General features: G+C 36.4%; 1 protein-coding gene and 1 pseudogene across 1 annotated transcript; one reads left to right on the top strand and one right to left on the bottom strand.

Moving 5' to 3' along the window:
* The first annotated feature begins 712 nt into the window (after positions 1-712).
* LOC122025566 (tubulin alpha-3 chain-like) lies at positions 713-3,549 on the top strand. Its single transcript, XM_042584396.1, has 5 exons — positions 713-912; positions 1,575-1,789; positions 1,877-2,076; positions 2,513-3,021; positions 3,101-3,549. The coding sequence occupies exons 1-5, from the start codon at positions 800-802 to the stop codon at positions 3,408-3,410; spliced, it is 1,347 nt and encodes a 448-aa protein (XP_042440330.1). The 5' UTR covers positions 713-799; the 3' UTR covers positions 3,411-3,549.
* A 932-nt stretch (positions 3,550-4,481) lies between these two features.
* LOC122022835 lies at positions 4,482-22,202 on the bottom strand (annotated as a pseudogene).
* Positions 22,203-22,775: the final 573 nt, after the last annotated feature.

The following is a 22,775-nucleotide window of genomic DNA, read 5'->3' as shown; positions in this document are numbered from 1 at the left end:
TTCAACAAAAACATATTAAAATTAATATCCTATTAAAAAATATATATATAATTAAAAAAATAGATTAAACATCTATATAGGCCTACTAATATCAACAAAAAATAATAAATTGATTTTAGAAAAAGAAAATTTTCTTTAATATATGTATATATATTATTTAATCGGGTATTCGGGTCGGGTATCGGGTATTGATAGTCTCTCCATACCCTTCTCCATTCAGGTCGGATGTCAGATCCTCCATCGGGTTCGGGTGGAATTGCCATCCCTAAACTGGCCCACCAAACATCCCCAGGCAACTCAGCAAGGTGGGCCATGTTCATTGACTTTTAACGCCACCACATTCGACAGTGTGTTTCCAGGGTGGACCGTTTTAGGAGAGGTAACTGCGATCTGGATGTATATTTTATTTTATTAAACATTCTAAATTTACTACACTAAATAATATTTATGAGAGATATTAAATTTACTGAGTTATAAATTATTCTTTCATTAATTTCAAATCTAATAAATAATAAAAAATATATTTACTCCCGTATAATTAATCTGTACCTTTAGTAATCTATCCTTCCAAGTAAACAGCAGATTGGGTGGCAAGTCTCCTTCGGATACTGACAACCGTCCAAACGGTGGGACCCGCTTCGCCGGCCAGTGCGTGCCAGAGCAGCAGACATCGCCGTCTCATCCTCTCTCCCGCTTTATTATTTATCTCGTCTCCTTCCTCCCCAATCCAACGGGAAAAGCTCCGCCTTTGCAAGCGAGCGACCTGGTTGTATCGTGTAGATCAGAGAGGAGGAAGAAGATGAGGGAGATCATAAGCATTCACATCGGGCAGGCTGGGATCCAGGTCGGCAACGCTTGCTGGGAACTCTACTGCCTCGAACACGGCATCAAGCCCGATGGCATCATGCCCAGGTTCGTGTTCCATCCCTTGTTTCGCATATTGCTTCCGATCGGGAGGACGGGAACCCTAGCAGCATGTTCCTCTTTTATTGTTCCCCTATTGTTTATTTTTTAAAAGTGATCTGTCGTTGCAATTCTTCAACCTTCATGATTCGCTTTTTCGTAGTTATTTTGATTTGCAACTGTGTCGAAGATAATGATTGGCAGTTCGCTCCTTTTGCTATTTTCCTTGATTTCTTGTTTGGAAACTTTTTTTTCCCAGCACTGCTTCTGGCGTCATCAAATGAAAACAAAGTTTTTCTCGTAATTTCGTCATGACTTGTTGATTGTTCGGCTTGGATTTGCTTATGGTGTTCGTTTATGGCAACAGAGAAAATTAAAAGGATGAATTTTCCGAGATTGGTAATATCGATGCTGTAAACAGTGTATTTTCGAGTGAATTTAACAACTGAGTTGATTCTGATCTTTCATTGAGTGATCAGACATTAAATCCAGAGATCTATTATTTGCCACAATAGATCTCTGGATTTAGGGTTTATCATCGTTAATTCAATGAGCACGGCCTTGTAAATTTGGGATCTAGCTTCAATGGTTAATTCTACATGGTCTTTGATCTCACTGTTGTGATCTATGATATGCTTATAGTCTCACTGACTCGAGATCTATTTCCGTAGTGATACTTCGGTGGGAGTTGCACAAGATGCTTTCAACACCTTCTTCAGTGAGACCAGTGCCGGCAAGCATGTCCCAAGGGCCATCTTTGTGGATCTCGAGCCCACTGTCATAGATGAAGTGAGAATCGGCGCCTACCGTCAGCTCTTCCACCCGGAGCAGCTAATCTCCGGGAAGGAGGATGCAGCAAACAACTTTGCTCGTGGTCACTACACGGGTAAAATTTGGATTTCCTAATAGTGATGGTTTTTTTGTTCTGGTTTAAATTTGGATTACAATCTTTGTTTGTGCTCCTGTGCGGCAGTTGGCAAGGAGATTGTTGATCTTTGTCTCGATCGAGTTAGGAAACTAGCAGACAATTGCACCGGCCTGCAAGGTTTCTTGGTTTTTAATGCTGTTGGTGGTGGCACTGGATCTGGGCTGGGTTCCTTGCTCCTAGAACGTTTGTCTGTGGATTATGGGAAGAAGTCAAAGCTTGGCTTCACTATATATCCTTCTCCTCAGGTACCACAAGCTGTGTAACTAATTTGCTTCTAGTTTCCAGTGAATTGCTTGGTTGCAGATTAATATGTTGCTTTTCTCAGTTGCTTATGCTGTGAATTGTATTGATCTTGAAGGATTCTTGTTTTCTGGGATTATCAATATAAGCTTGAATCTTTCAGGAACTATTTTATCCTTATTTGATAATGCAGATTCTTATCTTAGATAAGAACCTAAAATAGAAGATGATTTTTTTTCTTTAAAAAATAAATGATTGTATGCTACTATGTCCAAATGATCCTATTTGCATGTCATGATGTGGCTTTAGCTTATTATGTATTGGAACCTTGCACAAAAGTTCACATGGATATGTTTTGCTTTCATTGAGATTGACTTGTATTTTTTCAATTTACATAGTCTTTATAGTTGTTGAATTGGTCACCTATGTTCCATATTGTAGGTTTCTACTGCAGTTGTGGAGCCATACAATAGTGTTCTTTCCACTCATTCATTGCTGGAACACACAGATGTTGCAGTTCTTTTGGACAATGAGGCCATTTACGATATTTGTAGGCGGTCTCTCGACATTGAAAGGCCCACTTATACCAACCTGAACCGGTTGATATCTCAGATCATATCATCTTTAACCACATCCCTGAGGTTTGATGGAGCTATCAACGTGGATATTACGGAGTTCCAGACCAACCTTGTGCCGTATCCTAGAATCCATTTCATGCTCTCCTCATACGCACCTGTTATTTCTGCTGAGAAAGCTTACCATGAACAACTTTCTGTCCCTGAAATCACAAATGCAGTATTTGAGCCATCAAGCATGATGGCAAAATGTGACCCAAGGCATGGGAAATACATGGCTTGTTGTCTGATGTACCGTGGTGATGTCGTACCCAAGGATGTCAATGCTGCTGTCGCTACTATTAAAACCAAGAGAACTGTGCAGTTTGTCGACTGGTAATCTTCCATTCCATTATCAAGATGATGTATTTGCTCTCACCTTCTTGGAGCTGACCAAAATTTACATTTCTTCCAGGTGCCCTACTGGTTTCAAGTGCGGTATAAACTACCAGCCGCCATCTGTCGTCCCCGGAGGTGACTTGGCCAAGGTGCAGCGTGCAGTATGCATGATCAGCAACAACACTGCTGTCGCAGAGGTGTTCAGTCGGATTGATCTTAAGTTCGACCTAATGTATGCGAAGCGGGCTTTCGTGCACTGGTACGTTGGTGAAGGGATGGAAGAAGGCGAGTTCTCAGAGGCTCGCGAGGACCTGGCTGCCCTTGAGAAGGACTACGAGGAGGTTGGAGCTGAGGGACCAGAGGACGAAGAGCCTGAAGACTACTAAATATAACTGTTTGTGGTTGTTGTTGCTTCGTGGTGTTTTGATGTTATGCGTTGTTGCCTATCTCCTAGCTATGTTCTGTGTCGGGATTGCCTGTCTTCTCTTTACTCTATTCAGTGGCTCAGCTATGGAATTTGAATTATGAATGTTGTTGCTATTACTATTTTGTAACTATGTGAGATTTGTATATGTTGGCATTCGTGACAGGATCGCCTAAAGGAACTCGATCGCCAGCCATCAGTGGAACCCAACGATCTGCAGTAATCTGTTGAACATCAAGGCGATGGTGTGTGTACTTTTAGGGGCTCCTCAATTCATGTTTGTTGTGTGCTTGCTGTAGGCCCGTGTGCCGACTGTGTTGCATTCTTCTTGGCTGATTCTGAGTGAGCCTCTTGATGGAGATAGGGTTGTAAACAAGTCGAGCCGAGCTTTAGGGTGTTCAAGTTTGTTTGATAATCGAGCCGAGTCGAGTTTAAAACGAACTAAATTTTTGAAATGAGTGTTCAAGCCTGGCTTGGTTTATTTTTTATAAGTTTGAGCTTGTTTAAAGCTTGACTTGAGCTTGGTTCATTTAGATATTATCAAACTCTCAATTCAAGCTTGGTTCGAGCTTGGTTTGTTTAGATGTTATCAAGTTCTAAATTCAAGCTTGTTTGATTATTTGAAAATTTTAATTATTTGATTGGTTATTAAGATTGATAATTTAAATTTATTTATTTTATTTTATTTGATTATTTATTTAGCATATTGAAAAGAATTTTATTAATAAATATAGTTCATGAACGTTGTTTACGAACATTGTTCATGAACGTTAACAAGCTGAACACATATGTATTCAAGCTTGTTTGTTTAGCTTAACGAGCTGTTCAAGCTTGTTTGTTTAATTAATCTTATGTATATTGAACGAACATAAATAAGCTATTACCAAGTCGAATATCAAGTTTATTCACGAACGTTTAGTTCATTTACCGTCCTAGATGGAGATGCATTCGGCTTTTTTTGGGCAAGCCTCTAGATGTATTCTTCTCTACTTTTGCTATACAGATAAAGGTGCGGTAAGAAATATATATATATATATATATATACACGCCATGTAAATTTTGAGTAATTAGGGAGGAAAATGATCGATGTTAAACGCTACTGCAAGGTTCATTATCATTGCATAAACAAAGAAAAGGTTTCTGTTCGTTTTTCTTCTCTATCGCTGCGAACTCCCAGAAGCGAGTAAAAGTACCAGCACCATGCTGAACCACAGCGGTTTTGGCGAACGCCATGCGCGACAACTCACTAAGATCGAACTGCCCGGCATTCAGGTACTGATTATTTTTACTCGATGATATGCGAACGTTGACAGGTCTCACCAGCAAATCCAAGCTCAGCACCATTCTGAAAGAGATGGCATCAAACCACATGGCCACTCTGCAGGAAGCAATGGATCTTACAGTCATAGTCCAACCCATTCGCTGATTCGCGATATGGTAAACAAACATCTTGTCCTTCAGAATGATTTCTGTGAAGAAGCACTTGTTCTAGTTAGCTGCGGAAAGAATCTCAAAATGCTGAAGCCGTTGGATCTGGTGGTGCAATCTCACAATTTGTAAAATGACAGTATAACATCGTTTTGACAAAGTCAAAGCTAAGTAGGAATTTCTCTTTAAAATAAATTTGCCTCACACGATCCTTATGGAATTCGACAATCATCTCTCAAGATACAATAATTTTATTTTACAATAGCAGCATTACAAATCATAAGACATCTTGTAAATATGGAATGCAATGATTATTTTGCTTTTAAATGGAATGAATAAAATGAGTAATGAGGGATCTTATTTATACCAAATGAAGGGGTAGAAGAACCTCTTAATTCAATTAGATCTTATCCATCCAACTTGAATTAGATGATCTAGATTGTATCTCTTCCCAAGGAATATAATGTCTCTTCATTTGGATGTTTTCCATTTGAAATCAATAGTTGAGATTGAGTCTCATTTAGATGAATCTGATTTGTCCATCTTAATCCGACGATCCAGATTAAGTCCTGACACCAATCCATGTAATTTTTCATTCACACACTAATTGGTTCAAAATCAATTTCCAACAACCCCTCACATGAATGAAAATTAATGCATGCATATATGTTAACACAAAAGAAGAGTTCAATCAAAAGATTATTGTATCGAGAGAGGTAGCTTATGACTTTGAACCTTCAGTAGTAGAGTACTATCGAATTTACTAGGCTATTTAGTGAACGCGATATTTTGAACCACTCAGCCGTTCATGTAAACCAATACAATGATATCTACATAACAACATTTCTCACTTTTTTATAGTTGTTACGATTATATCCGTTTTGGCCATGAACATCTTAGATTCATAAATGTTTCATTAAAATGGATCGTCTTCACACTTATATAAGTGACCTCCTATAAAGAGTATTTTACTATAGTCTACTTTTTTAAGTTAAAAGATATTAAAAGTTTATAACTTAATCTCACTACAAATCGTAGGCAACATTTTTCCATCCTAGAAATGAGAGGGAAACAAGCCCAAGTGTTTACATGAATTTTCATAATTATTTCGTCGTCCCATTGAACCAAGATCTTGGGATCTCCAATCAACAAGGTTGGTTATCACTATAAATGTTCTTATTTGTATATTTTTAAACTTAGAGGGTGTTTGGCTAAACTTATTAAAAATAGCTTATAAGCTCGTACAACTTATAAGTTATTTTAGGAGCTTATAAGTTGTTAGGTCTTATTTTAAAAATAAGTTGTTAAAGTGTTTGGGTGAACTTATTACAATCAACTTAAAGATATTGATGTGTTTGGTATTATAAGATCTTTTTATTAATAAAATTACCAAAAAGGGTATAATACTATTAATAGAGAATTTTGAAATTTTTATTAATAGAGGGGTTTGGGTGAATTTCTGCACCGGGGGAGAGAAAATTAGAAAGAGGCGTTGGCGGAGAAGATGACACAACGTTGAAAGAAAAGTCGGCGGAGATAAAAAGATATTAGACTTATAAAAATTTATGGAGGATAAGATGGGGATTTATGAAATTATATAAGGATATTTTAGAGAAACAAATTATTAAAATAAGATCTTTTTTAAAAAAGTAGGATCTTCCCTACTTTTTTAAAAACAGCTTATAAGTTCCAAAACAGCTTATTTTGACAGCTTATAAGCTGTTTGAAAAAAAATTTACCAAACAAATTTGAAGAACTTATAAGCTCCAAAACAGCTTATAAGCTGTTTTAGAGAGCTTATAAGCTCAGCCAAACACCCTCTTAATCCTCTTGATGTACAATATTTTTGATCTCTATTCAAACCTTTTGTAACGGATCCGCCAAGTTATCTTTTGATTTAACATAATCGATAGAGATAACTCTATTAGAGATAAACAGCCTAATGGTATTGTGTCATCGACAAATATGTCATGACTTACCATTGTATATATTATTTTGTGCCCTTGCAATTGTCAAATGATTATCATAATGTATCATCATAGCAGGCACTAGCTTTGCCCAACATGGGATATCCTTTGAAAAGTGAGAAGTTACGAAATCATTTAACGTCTTCTGCGGCTTTATCTAAGGCTATAAACTCATATTCTATAGTTGATCAAGCTATGCATGTTTGTTTTATGGATTTCCATGACACCTCTCCACCACCAATGATATATACATATCCATTAATTGATTTAGAGTCTTTTGTATCAGATATTCAATTTGCATCATAATAGCCTTCTAGTACCACTGAATATATTGTATAATGTAATCCATACTCTAAGGTGTATCTTAAATATTTAAGAACCCTTATTAATGCCTTCCAATGGTCATCATTTGAATTACTTGTAAATTTACCTAATTTGTTGACCGCATAGGCAATATCCGAGCGTGTGCAGTTAGTAACATATATCAAACTGTCAATTATTCTCGAATATTCCAATTATGATATGGGTTCACCATGGTTCTTAGTCAAATCCAAGCTTTAAGTCCATTGATATTTTTACAGGGGAAATCATACATACTATCTCAATATAAAGAGACTATAAAAGGATAATTTCATCTAATGTCTTATCAATCTTAATCTCGAATATAATGTTCGCTATACTCATATCTTTCATATCAAAGTTCTTGGTCAACATCTCCTTAGTAGTTATGATTATATCATGATTATTATTGATGATGAGCATATCATTTACATATAGACAAATAATGACAAACGAATCAAGTGTGTCTTTGATATATATGCATTTGTCGCACTTCTTAATTTTAAATTCATTTGACATCATAGTTTTGTCAAATTTCTCATGCTAATGTTTTAGTGCTTGTTTTAGCTTATATAGTGACTTCACGAGTCTGCATGCCTTATTCTCTTGTCCTGGAGTCATAAACCCTTCAAGTTGCTCCATATATATTTCTTCCTCTAATTCACCATTTAAAACTATTATTTTCACATTCATTTGATGTGTCTTAAGGTTATGTATTGCAGGAATAACAATGAGTACTCGAATAAATGTGATCCTAGTTACTGGTGAATAGGTATCAAAGAAGTTAAGACATTCCTTTTGTTTGAATCCCTTTGTCACTAGTCTTGCCTTGAACTTGTCAATAGTTCTATTAGCCTTATATTTCTTGTTTAGGATCCATTTGCATCTTAAAGGCTTGATTCCAAGTGGAATATCCACCAATTTTCAAGTATAATTTTGCATGATCCAATTTATTTTACTATTGATGCTTCTTTCCAAAAAGGAGTCTCATTTTCTTGATAAAGCTTCACTTATTATCCTTGATTCATTTTCCAACATATAAGTTATGAAATCAAGACCAAATAAGTTTATTATTTTAGACTTCTTATTGCATCTTGGTTCTTCATTATTTCCAAGATTATCCATATTCATAGTTTTATAAGTTCTATTTTTTGAACTTTCTTCTTTCCAATTTTTGCAAAGAAAGATATTCAAAATACAACATTCCTTGATTCTATTATTATTTTAACATGTACATCAAAAGTAGATCTGCTACCTTAAGAGCATCCATATCAATTACCCTATTTAAAGATTTTACCCTAAATTTTGGATATGGTAGTTAAAAAATCTTTATATCAACTACCCTATCTATTCCCTAAATTTAGATTTGATGAATAGTGATTCTCTAAATTTAGGGAATCAAATCTCTACCTTAAATGTATAATAATATTTCTTTTCAATCTCTCTCCTTCCACTCATTCTCTCTCCTTCCCCTCATTTTATAAATATAATAATAAAAAATAGAAGAAAGAGAAGAAAATAATAAAAAATTAAAGATAATGAAAATTTTAGGGTAGTTGATGTAGTGTATAATAAAAAGTGATTGTCTAAATTTAATAAAGTAAACTATTTACCTTGAATTTTAGATATAGTGATAGAAAAATTGATGTGGATGCTCTAACGGCTCCCTAGTGTTATTCAACAAGTACATCAAGAATTGTTGATTTGTGCATAAAAAATCAATATACACTACTATTATTAACACATCTAATAAAAAAAACATTCTATTATCTTTGGTCCTATCTCGCTCTGCTTTGGCTTAGGCACTTCCGCCTTTGTCAAAGACCCTCATACTTTCATATATTTATAAAAAGACTTATGACCCTTCCATAATTCATAAAGAATTTATCTTTCTTTTTATGAGGAATTTTATTAAGAATGTGGTTTATAGGTAAAATAGCTCTCCCAACCAAGTTTTGGGGTAAGACTGAATTTATTAATATAACATTCATCATTTTTTTAGGAGTTTAGTTCTTATGCTCGACAATTCCATTTGATTGAAGAGAATAAGGAGCTGTCGTCTGATGAATAATGTTAAATTCTACACAAAATTCATCAAATGGGTCATCATATTTTGCTTTTCGATCACTTCAAATTCTTTTAATTCGTTAACCAATTTGATTCTCTTTATTCTTATAATTTTTTAATGTTTCTAAGGTTTCATCTTTGCCTTTTAATAGATACACATAATGTTAAGACCCTTGGACGACCGGTTTGAGGGAGGTGAATAGCCCTGCAAAAATAAACGAAAAACCTTCCTCAAACTTTTATGGCTTAATAAGAATTAGCACTTGCATAAACAAAAAATTAAGAAACTAAAAAGGAGAGGCACAACGGTTTTACTTGGTTACAACCGAGGAGATTGTTAGTCCAAGGAAGTGGAAAGCCCACTAATTTCTCCTTCATGCAGAGAATTCTATTTACAACAGTTAAAGTACTAAAAATACGAAACTAGACAAAAGAAATCGTTTAGAAGTGTTCTCAAGTGTTCTGTCTTAGCATCTGGAACTAGGGTTGTATTTATAGCCCTGGTCGGAATGCCTAGAGGGGTTCCAGGCGCCTGGAGGAGAATAAAACTTTATCCTCGTCCTAACGAACCACGTTTGACGTAATCTGGAGAAAAATCCTAGTCCGGGCGCCCAGAGTTCGATGAGTCGGGCGCCCAGACTGGGTCTGGGTGTGTGGACCAAGAAAGTCAACATCATGTTGACTTTCGGTCCTGGTCTTCCGTTTCGGTTCCGCTCGCCTTTGTCCGAATCTTTCGCTCCGGCTCTGCTCGCTTTGGTGATCTAAGCTATCCGGAATAAGGCTCACCCGAACCCAACTTCTGACCTTCAAACAATCTTCCGCTCTGGCTTATCATCCCTCGGAATCGCCGCATGCTTCCCTCTCGTCCACTGACGTACTCTTCCATAGTGCCTCGTCCCTCGGAGGCACTGAGTCCGTTGGCTCTCTCCCGTGACGTCCTTCTCGCTAGCTGCGTCTTTTGCTCGTCTCCTCGAGCAATTTTCCACTCTGACTTCTTGTCCCTTGGAAATATTGCACGCTTCCTTTTTATCCACCCACGTACTCTTCTGCAGCATCTCGTCCCTCAGACGCACCAAGCCCGTCGACTCTCTTTCGTGTCGTCCTTCTCGCTGGTTGCATCTTTTGTTCGACTTCTTGTACTCCTAAGTTCCTGCACACTTAGACACAGGGTTAAAAACTAACATGACCTAACCTGACTTGGTTGATCGCATCAAAACTACCTTGGGTACTAACAATCTCCTCTTTTTTGATATGATCAAACTCAAGTTATTCAGTTATAATTTTTGCAAAAAATTATAAGTACAAAAATTAAGTACCAAATTAAAAATTATTCAGTTATAATTTTTGCCAAAAATTGCAAGTACAAAAATTAAGTATAAAATTTAAAACTATACTACCCTCCCCCTAAACTTACTCTTTACTACTCCACTTTTTGATCATATTAAAAGTGGGATATGTTAAACATATAACTTGGAAGGTCTAAAAAAAAGTCTAAGAAAAAAATTAGCAAAATTTTTTTTAAAAAAAATTACATTTTGATCACTAGTTCATAAAAATTTCAAAAGAATGTAAAAAAACTTAAACAAATTTTAATAATTAAATTTTTCTAACAACAAAAAAATTTGAAGCATCAGTTGAATGCTTCACAATAAGTCAATTAAATATTTAATTTAGTAATTGGTTTCCAGGTTGTAGCGAAGTATTAGACCTTCTTGGTTATTAGATCATTAACCACTTCTAGACAAAGCCTCTTAAAGAATTTAAACATTTAATCTTCTTTCTGAAAAACCCTAAGTCTAGAAAAGTAGTTAACCTAAATATGATTTTAGAACCCAGTACAGGTTCCTACCTACCGGATTCATTAAAAATTTAGAAGATACATAACTTCTGGGGACTTTTCTAATTTGTCCCTGGTGTTTTATAATGTATCAGTTTAACCTTCTATACATTTTAAATTTTAGTTTTTGAAAGTTGTTTAGTTTCAGACATGTATGTTCATTTTTCAAACTTTCAATTTGTATTTTTTATTTATTATTTTTTAATTTTAAATTATCAAACAAATCTAAGGGGCATGCATGAGCTAATTGTCTTTTCAAGTCTATATTTTTTTTTGTTCTAATTTTATTAAATTCTTGGAAAAAATCTTAATAAATTTAAACAACTTTTCAGGAGATAAGGCACTTACCTGACTTACCTTGTATTCTGATGCTTTCCCTTCATCGTAGCTTTCCTCTGATGATCCTCCCCCTTCATCAATGCTTATCTCTGAGCTAGTTTCGTTTTCCTTTTGATCTACCATTAGGGATAGTCCGGCATAGGCTTCAATTTCGGATTTGGAGGACGACGATTCATCCCATGTGGTTTTTAAATTATGCTTGGGCCTAGCCAGCTTCTTGTTCTTTTCCTTGTCCTTGTTCTTCAATTTTGGACAGTTATCCTTGATGTACCCTTCTTCATTACAGTTGTAACATCAGACTTTCCTTTTGTTCTGATAATGCTTTCTCGACTGCGATTTAAATTTATTAATTTTAATAAATTTATTAATTTTAATAAATTTATTAAACTTTCTTACTAGTAGCGCCGCTTCATCTTCGTAGATCGACGCTTCGGAGTCAGGATCTTCCTTCTTGGCATTCAAGGTAAGATTGTTGTTCGACTTTTCGATTTCTTTAAAATCTACACATCGAGTTTCATGAAGTTCAAAAGTAGAAAATAAATTCTCTAGTGTACTTACCCCAAAATCTTTAGGGATGTAGTATGCATCTGCTAAGGATGACCATTCTGGAGTTCTCGGGAAGGCGTTGAGCGCATACCAGATTGAATCTCGGCTCGTTATAGATTTTCTGAGATTGTTGAGCTGAGTGATGAGTTCTTTGATCTGTGCTTGGAGTTGCGCTACATTTTCTCCATTGTTCATCCGCAGGTTTGTTAGGTAGGTTCGGAGGATGTGTCACCTTACTAACTTTACTTCCGAAGTGCCTTCATGGAGTTTCAGGAACTTCTCCCAAAGCTCTTTGGTGGAGTCATAGTTGCCGATTAGATTAACCTCCTGGGGCGGAAGGACGCTTAGCAGATGGAACTCTACTTTACCATTCACCGCAAAATCGGCTTGTTCTTTCTTCGTCCATAAATACTCTTTCTTTCCAGCTCCATGTTGGTCCTTGGGAACTACAAAACCATATTTCATGATTAACAAAATCTCAAAATTCTTCTTAAAAAATACCTCCATCCGACGTTTGCATTGTGCAAAGTCTCCCTCGAACTTTGGTGGATGAATGCTTGCACTGGCCATCATCTCGTTGTTTTAGTCGGCGGTTAGTTCTTCTGAGGCATCCTAGCTTTGATACAACTTGTTAGGACCCTTAGGCCGGCTTGAGGGAAGTGAATAGCCCTGCAAAGACAAACGAAAAACCTTCTTCGAACTTTTATGGCTTAATAAGAATTAACACTTGCATAAATAAAAAATTAAGAAACTAAAAAGAAGAGGCACAACAGTTTTACTTGGTTACAACCGGGAAGGTTGTTAATCCAAGTAAGTGGAAAGTGCACTAATTTATCCTTCAGGCTGAGAATCCTCTTTACAGCAGTTGAAATAATAAAAATACGAAGCTAAACAAAAGAAATTATTTACAAGTATTCTCAAGTATTCTGTCTGTTGGTTGCTACTGAGAATATTGTACTGGTTCTCCTGTACAAAAATTTTGTACAAGTCCTGAACCATTCCTAACAACCTATTATGTTCTTTAAAAATTAAATTTGGAATCGCAAACGGAACTTAATATTATTGATTCCAAATTCAACTTATCTGTTCTTAGTGGTTTGGATTTGGATCGCAAACGATGCTTAACATTATTGATCCAAATCCACCCATGTTACAAATTCAATTAAATATTAATTTCAGAGATTGACTTCCAGGTTAAACATGGCGAGGCACTATGCCTTCTTGGGTATAGGAGCATCCACCACTTCCTAGACAAAGCCTTTCAACGAAATTTAATATTTAATTTCCTTATAGTAACCCTAGGTTTAACCAAAAAGAACAACCTAATCACAAAGTTGAAAAACAAAAGAACACAAAATCAAAAATATAAATTTGATTACCTAGATTCATTAGCCTATTGTGTTTGATATTTCAAGATCTAAATTAAAGGATGAACTAGTTATGATGCGGAAACTAATAACTAGTTATACCTTTTATAGCTTATGACCTCACGATCTTCTGTCGTATTCCTCTTCTTATCTCAGATGTCGTGTGGGCGATGATCTACCGAGACGAGAATCCACCCAAGCTTCCTTCTTCTCCAAGCAAGTTTCAGCCACCACAAGAACTCCAAGAAAAGATGAGGTTTAGCCACCACCACCAAGCTCCAAAGGATGCTAGAAACAAAGCCTTATTTCTCTACTTCTTCTCCAAGAAAAATCCAGCCACCAAGGACTTCCCAAGAGTTGATGTCGCCGGCCACCAAAGAAGAAGAAAAGGAGATGAAGAAGGATGAGAGTCGGCCACCACCAAGGAGGAGAGGAATAATAGAAGTATTGTTGTGAGGTGAGACACCTCTACCCTCTCTTTTATATTCCTTGGTCTTGGCAAATAAGGAAAGTTTTAATAAAAACTTCCTTATTTTCCTTGCCATTGAAAAGGAAAATTTAACTAATTAAAAATCCTTTTTTCTATTAATGTGGTCGGCCATATCTAATCCTCCAAGGAAGGAAAGTTTTAAACACAAAATTAAAACTTCCTAATTTGTTTCCGGAAATTTTTAAATAAAAATTTCTCTTTTAAAAATTCCCTTCATGGTTGGTTATAAAAGGAAACTTTTATAAATTAAAATCTCTCTATTAAAACATATGGATGATTACAAAAAGGAAAGTTTTCTAAAAATAAAAATATTTCTTTCAATCTACAAATAAGGAAAGATATCAAATCTTTTCTCTTAATCTTTTGTAGAAACTATAAAAGGAAAGATTTAATTTTAAAACTTTCTTTTTAAAATCATGAGGATGGTTATAAAAAATGAAAGTTTTATCAAAAATTAAAATCTTCCTTTTAACTACAAATAAGGAAAGATATCAAACCTTTCTCTTATTCTTTTGTAGAAAACTATAAAAAGAAAGATTTAAATTTTAAACTCTCTTTTAAAACCATGGCTTCCACATAAGAAAAGATTTTTAAAAAATAAAATCCTTTTATTTTAATGTGGCCGGCCAATTAAGCTTGGGTTCAAGCTAGGGTCGGCCACCAACTCACCTTGGTTTGGCCGGCCCTAGCTTGGGCTCCAAGCTAGGCTTGGCCGGCCACCTTAAGGTGGATAAGAAGGTGGCTATGAGTGAATATAACACTTTATAAATAAGAGGCTATGACAAGGACCGAGAGGAGAAATTGATTTTGGTTTCCCGATGAACTTGAGCTTCCCGTGTTCGTCTCGAACACCCAACTCGAGTTCATCAATAATATCTCATTCCACTAAAGAGTTATCATTGAACTACCACACTAATCCCATATTACTATATGGGCTCCTCTTTATCATGAGTGTATTAATCTCCTTGTGTTTAAGATATCGAATGTCCACTAATTAAATGAGTTACTGACAACTCACTTAATTAATATCTAGCTCCAAGAGTAGTACCACTCAACCTTATCGTCATGTCGGACTAAGTCCACCTGCAGGGTTTACATGACAATCCTTATGAGCTCCTCTTGGGGACATTATCAACCTAGATTACTAGGACACAGTTTCCTTCTATAATCAACAACACACACTATAAATAATATCATTTCCTAACTTATCGGGCCTCTTGATTTATCGAACTAAATCTCACCCACTGATAAGTCAAAGAAATAAATACGAGATATATGTGCTTATTATTATATCAAGATTAAGAGCACACACTTCCATAATAACAAATGTCTTATTCTTTTATTCAGTCAGTATAAAAAGAACTTATCTTAAATGATCCTGCTCAATATACTCGGAGTGTACTAGTATAATTTTATAGTTAAGATAAACTAATATCAAATTACACTATGACTATTCCAATAGTTTGTTCATTTCCATCTTAATCGTGAGCTACTGTATATAATTTATAAGGAATTGATAACATGATCTTCTGTGTGTGACATCACACACCATGTTAAAATTAATTGAACAACTACACTTAGCATACAAATATAGACATTTGACTAATGTGATTCTTTATTTCAAAATAAATGTTTACAAAAAGCTAGGCTTTTAGTATACACTCTAACACTGTCTTGGCTTCTAAGACCAGGGTTGTATTTATAGCCCTAGTCGGGGTGCTTGAAGGGTTTCATGCACCTAGAGTGGGATAAAAATTTATCTCCATCGCAACAGATCGCGTTTGATACGATCTGGATAAAAATCTTGGTCCAGGCACCCAGAAGGGTTTCGGGCGCCCGGAGTCCGGCGAGTTCGGGCACCCGGACTGGGTTAGGGCGCCCGGACCAAGAAAGACAACATCCTGTTGACTTTTGATCCTGGTCTTCTACTCTGGTTCTGCTCGCCTTAGTTCGAGTCTTCCTCTCCGGCTCTGCTCTTTTGGGTGATCTCAGTCATCCAGAATAGGGCTCACCCGAACCCAACTTCCAACCTTCGAGCAATCTTCCGCTCCAGCTTCTCGTCCCTCGGAATCGCCGCACGCTTCCTTCTCATCTGCTGGCGTACTCTTCCGCAGCGCCTTGTCCCTCAGACGCACTAAGCCCATTGACTCTCTCATGTGTCGTCCTTCTCGCTAGCTGCATCTTTTTCTCGTCTCCTCGAGCAATCTTCCACTCTGGCCTCTTATCCCTTGGAAACACCTCACACTCCCTTCTCATCCGCCCGCGTACTCTTCCACGGCATCTCATCCCTTGAACACACCGAGCTCGTCGGCTCTCTCCCGTGTCGTCCTTCTCTCTAGCTACGTTTTGCTCGACTTCCTGAGCTCCTAAGTTCCTGCACACTTAGGCACAGGGTTAAAAACCAACAGGACCTAACCTGACTTGGTTGATCATATCAAAACTATCTTGGGGTACTAACATATAACAATATCTAGTGCAACCATCAATGAAAGTAACAAAGTACTTTTTGCCTCCTCTAGTTTACACAAATTTTAAATCACATGTCACTGTGAATTAATTCTATAGGAGTCGTGCTTCATTCACTAAATGGAAAGATAACTTTGTCATTTTAACTTCAACATATATTTTATATTTATATGTTAGATCAACATTAGATTTTAACAATAAATTTAAATTCACAAGTTGTCGTAAAATATTATAATTTATATGTCCAAGTCTAACATGTTATAAATTAGAACACTTGACCAAATAAGAATTTATAATTTTATTACCATTGAAGTTACAGCGTCTAACCATTACATTCATTTTGAATATATCGTTTCCTATGAACCCTCTATCTATGAATTGACCATTTTCTATCAATATATATTTATTCTACTCAAACACTAGCTTAAAATCAACTTTGACAAGAGTCGACCTTGACACTAAATTCTTTCAGATATCGGGAACGTGAAGCACATCAATTAGTGTCACTTCTTTGTCTGACGTCATCTTTAATGTTACCTTGCCAAGACTAACAATGTTGGAAGTTGCAGAATTGCTCATGATTAGTTTTCTTCCATTAATAGAGATATAAGTTAAAAACTAGATTTTGTCAGAGCAAATGTGTCATGTAGCACCAGTATCGACCCACCACTACCTTGGATTGTCCACCAAGTTGGCTTCAAATATGACGACAATCAGGTCTAATTCTGACATCTCTATTAACACTGACTTATCTTTGTCATATACACTTGAGTGACTTTCTTTGGACGTCAGCGGTCTTTGGCCTTGTGATTTGATTTGCCACAGTTGTGGCATATTCCTTAGAACTTCTTGACTATCCCTTAGCTCTGCCCTTTGCCGGGATACTTTCTCTTCTTGCCCGTGTTTGGTTCCATCAAATTTGCCTTTGTAAATATAGATATTTTTGTTGATTCTGATTACTTGTGATTTTCTTCAATCCGTAGTCTTATAAACACATCCTCAAGCCACATCCGCTTTTGCTTGTGTTTTAGATAATTTTTTAATTCTCTCCATGAATGTGTGAGTTTCTAGATTATCGTGTCAACTTGAAAGGACTCATTCATTGTCATACCCTTGACATGCAAATTATGTAGGATCAACTGCAACTCTTGAACTTGAGTCATTTCGATTTTAAAATCAATTATTTTGAAATAAACATGTAAACATTTTCACATAAGAACCTCACAAGGTTCAACGTGATTAGATAAAATAATATATTTTGTTGTCACCTCTTGAAATCAATACATGTAAATTTCTTCGATTTCTGGCCATACAGCGATGAAACAGAAGTCGTTGATGATGAATCCATCAAGATTGCACGGAAATTTATTTTAAAATTGTTAGAGTTGGTGGTGCAATTTGAGCACGAGCAAAATGACAGTATAACATCGCTTTGGTGAAGTCCAGACTAAAATTATACTCTATCTCTTTAAGACGAATTTGTCTCGCACACGGTGCTCACAGAACACATCAATGGTCTCCCAAGATACAACATCTTTATCTTATGATAGCAGCACTGTAAATCGCAAAACATCCGAACCAAGGAAGCTTCTTGAACTCTCTAAATGCAAGTATGAAACGCAATGCTTGTTTTGCCTTTAAATGTAATGAATGAAATGAGAGATGAGGGATGTTATTTATAACAAATGGAAGAACCTCTTTGTCAATTAGATCTTATTCATCCAACTTGAATTAAATGATTTATATCTCATCCCTTCCCAAGGAACACAATGTCTTTTTATTTGGATATCTTCCATTTGAAACCAACGGTTAATGATTGAGATTGAGTCATCCGAGGAGACACTTATGTCTTATCATTTGGATAATGTCCTTAATCCGACAATCCAGATAAGTCATGTCACCAATCTATATGATTTCTTATTCACACACTAATCGGTTCAAAATCAAGTTTCCAACAAAATCACAAGAAGATATATTAGCACATTTCTGTGTAGATGTGATAAGAACCCAGCAGAAACCGAGGTGTAGGCTGCAAACCTACGTGTATCGTAATTCCTAAACCCCGATACTTCTACTAGCCAATGCACCACATGACCATATTATCCTGCACGATATAAGAGACTTTTGAAGTACTTGTTTCATGTTGTCATTTCGGAAATGTTGGAGAAGATGCTCCTAGTGACTTACAACATAACCTTGTTGAAGAAGAGTCTTCAGGCTTCAATGGCATGGATGCGCCGCCATTGAAATTCAATGTTATGGAAGGAAATGATTCATCGACACGGCAGATTTAGACAGACTGTATGTTGTAGTTGAAGTTGCTCGACTACCTGCCGGTTGTGATGAAGCACTCGTTTCCTTTTCGAGGGATCAAATGGACTGATGGTGAAAACGGAGCTATTATCTGCATATAGGAGAAGTATTATTAGCACAAATACAAGAATGACTAGAGTTTGCAGTAACAAGATCAACTTACTGCATTACCAAAATGATCATAAGCTTGCTCTGCAAGGTAAGCCAAGGTGGTGCTCAATCGATGATGGTTCCGTGTGTGTTTGATGCTTCAAACACGGACTAGCTAATTGATAGTATTTGTCCATTGACAGCAATACTCTCTAGATGTAAGTTGTAATGAGACTTAAAATCCAAACCAAGGCAGTGACTCCATAAATCCAAAAAACCTAATATCAGTTCATTTTTTTGAGGGAAAAGTAGCAAATTCTGATGAAAGTTTATTAAAACAACAATTGAATCTATGACTTCTGATCATAAAAGAAATTTGAAACCATGTGGGGAATTATTAGAAAAGGCATAGTTCTAAAAAATAGCAAGTTCAGAAATCACAAGCAGCATTTTGCCTACAATATACTTGTTCATTGGCTCCATAGAATTTGCATCAAAGGGACTTACTGTGATGGAACAAGAGGGGTATAGACAATACCCGGTTCGATAATCTCTCCGAGAACCAATATGCTTCTGCCATTATCAGATCCCTTCAAGCAATGAGAAAAGACTCTAGGTGTCACACCTATATAGGACAGCTACGAGATGACCGATAATTGATGCTGCCCAAAACCAAGAATCCCATCAACTTCCCTGTCTGGCTCGGTCAAGTCCCCAGTCTGAGAGCTGCTACATCTGAGCCAAAAAAAAAAATCTCAAATTTAAGAATCTATCAACATTGAATCAAGATTTTTTCAGCTTTCAAGTACATTAGAAACTTGGTAAATATTAGGGCGCAGAAGCTGTGCAAGAACAATAGGACACTCATGACTGTCAGCAAACAAGCAGATAAAGAACAAGAATGTAGCGTCTTAAATTTGCCACAATTAACTAAATCTTTGTTGCGTGTTTACAAGAGACTTGGTAAACATTATGGTGTAGAAGATGTACAAGAACAATAGGACACTAATGAATTTCACAAACATGCAGATAAAAAACAAGAATATAGTGTCTTAAACTTGTCTGCATCAAAGAACAATAGACTAACCTATGGTGTCTATTGTTATTTATATTTTAACTATTTGAGGCAACAACCTAATGTTGGTTTTACCCAAAAGACTCCACAAGAGAGGAAAAAAAAAAAAGGAGAAAATACTCATTACAATTTTTTAATACCAAGTTCATACAAAACTAGGAAATTTTTTGGGCAATTATGAATTATAAAAAATCAAATCTTAAGAGCCAATGTTACCCAAACACAAAGGTAGCTGAGGAATTCACTCTGTTGGTTTCCCTTACTGTTTCAAAATATAATACCTAGAAATGCCACTCCCATCATCATACTGGAAAGAGTAACTGCAAGGGGAGTTTGAAGAACTAGAAGTAGAACAGAACACTTCCCCATTTTGAAGGGCTGAAGTGCACCTATCATCGGAGCAACTGATTCGCGATGATGTAAAATAAGTTTCAGGATTGAAGAACTCAAACAGGATCTACTATAAGCAAGTGACAGCTTATGAAATTAGACTTCATTGAAGCTTTCGAAGGAAATGCCTTTAAATGTCATAAAATACCATCAATCAAATAAGTACAATTTGAGAAGACAGGCATACATGGATTGATCCATCTCACTGATTGGGGTGTTGAAAATTTAGAAAAGAGAAGGGGTTTTACTTTCAACCCATTGGATGTTGGCCATCCATTGCATGTCACCCACAAAATATCGCTGCCTGTATTGATCTGAACATACAACACCCTTGAGGGGTTCCCCATTGAGGGGTTCCCCAATTTCACACTAGTATAATAAAGTCTGTCATTACAAAGTAAGAATCAGAAATTTGTAAGTGCATTGATAAAACATAAAACTTCATTTTTGTCACTTTCTCTACTCTGTCATCTGTAATTCAAAATATGGTTAACACTAATGAAAGAGGTGTTGTTCATCTACTTGCATTGCTCGTGACATAGTTGGGCAAGATTCAAAAGGGTAAAATCATGATTGTAATTTGTATTTGCCCATTGAGGATTTCAGTGTGCTTTCTAAATGAAAGATCTTCTCAGATAATCAAGTCCTCATCGCGATGATTTCTGAGTGAGAGATCTAGAAAAACCTTCATTCTTCACATGTTTGTACGTTTGTAAGGGCAAAATAAAAAAGTACATAAATATGAGAAGCAAACTGAAATTTGCAAAGTGAAAGCTACATCGATCGATGTATTGGCAAAATAATGGAAAAAGTTTTTTTTTTTAACTCTCACTTGTTTTCTTAGTGGAAATGGGTTTTAAAAAAATCTGCAACCAACAACAAGCAAGAGGGAAGGATACCCGACGGCAAAAGGATTGGCGGCGCCCCAAACGGAGAAATCCACCACCCCGACGGCGGATGACCCCAGAAGTGACCGGTCGGCGTGCCGGGCCCTGTCCCGCGACCTGACGTGATCCAGGCTGACCCCATTCTTCCGCAGCGCCCTCTCCAGCCTCAACTTCTGCGGGAGAATCCAGTCGCCAACCAGTTCGTATCGGTGCGCGCATCTCCTGATCCACCAATTGCTCTTCTTCTTCCTCGCAAGGCTTCTCTTATTCTAATGATCACTCCCAATGAGGTTTGGGAAGGATTTTCTCTGAAAAAGAGAACTTCTAATAGACTCAAAATCATCTTGAAAAGTCATTAACAAGTGTCAGATATATTAACGATCATGGAGATTAGTATAGATGGTAGTTGCATTAGCACTTGTCATATAGGATCATCAAGTGCAATATGATCCCAGATTTCTTGTAATTGTGAGAGATAATTATGAATTGTTTGTTCTAGTTATTGTTGTATTCGATGGAGTCTGAAACTGGTTGACATAATCAAATACAGAATAACGCTTCTTTAAGATATTCCATACCTCTTGAACAGTATCAAAACGTCGAAAGTCAAGCTTAATTCCCTTAAGTATTTCAAAACCATATCAAATCTTGATGGTTCGTGTCATCCATCCCAAGTGATCAGACGTTTTGTAAACGTATCTTCTGCTTCTTTTGACTTTCGTGTGGGTTTATGTATTGCACCGGTAACATGCGCCAAATAAGTCTTCCTTTAAAAAAGTTAAAGATCTCTTCAGTTCACAAATTGTAGTTTGTTCCATCAAAGGTAATATTTATAAGATGGGGGGTGTATTGAGAAAATATTGAAGTTTTCATTGAAGTAATCAGTCCAATATTTTAAAACAAAGTTGATGACAAACTTAATTTGAATCGTGACTGTTGATAATAAATATGGAAGGGAGTTGCTGTGTCCACAGAGATCTATTGTTGTTGCTATGGACGGCTGGCAGCAGTTGAAAAAGAAGAAAAACGCAAATCTGACTGCGCATGGCGTGAGAAAGAAACCCTCAGAAAAAGCAGATTTTGTGAGATAAACGATTGCTGGAGCAGGAAGAGAGGATGTTGGCCTGCTTGAAGAAACCTGATGATAAAGCATAGGCTAAGAAAATTGCGAAGGCAGTGAAGATGAGATCAAATCTGAAGAAGACCATGAAAATTCGGACCTCTATGACTTTTCATCGGCCAAAGACCTTATAAAGCCCAGAAACCCAAAATACCTTAAATTAGTGATCTACCAATAAAAAATAAGTTGGACCACTATCAAATTCTCAAGTATCCCTTGACCACTGAATCTGCTACGAAGAAAATGAAAGAAAATAACACTCTTGTCTTCATTGTTAACCTTAGAGTGGACAAGAAGAAGATCAAGGGTCTGCCTAGGATGTCCTTGACATTGCAAATAAGATTGGTAACATCCGAAGGCAACAATGATGACGAGCCTCTTGATCACAACAGATTCGTTAGTTGTGCGGTGGGATTCCTTGCTTGCTCTGATTTCATGTAAAAGACTTAGAGAGGATAAGAGAATATAATTTCTCTTCATTTATACACATTTGCACATGTTAATTATGGAAGAGATCCTTAATTAATTATAATTGATTACAATCTTAATTTATTTCTATATATAGACTCATGATGGTAAAAGGTAAATAGGCTTGCCCCCAATATT

This window comes from Zingiber officinale, chromosome 9B (genome assembly GCF_018446385.1).
Source record: "Zingiber officinale cultivar Zhangliang chromosome 9B, Zo_v1.1, whole genome shotgun sequence".
In the NCBI taxonomy this organism is placed as follows: Eukaryota; Viridiplantae; Streptophyta; class Magnoliopsida; order Zingiberales; family Zingiberaceae; genus Zingiber; species Zingiber officinale.
This window is presented reverse-complemented; position numbering and strand designations above follow the sequence as displayed.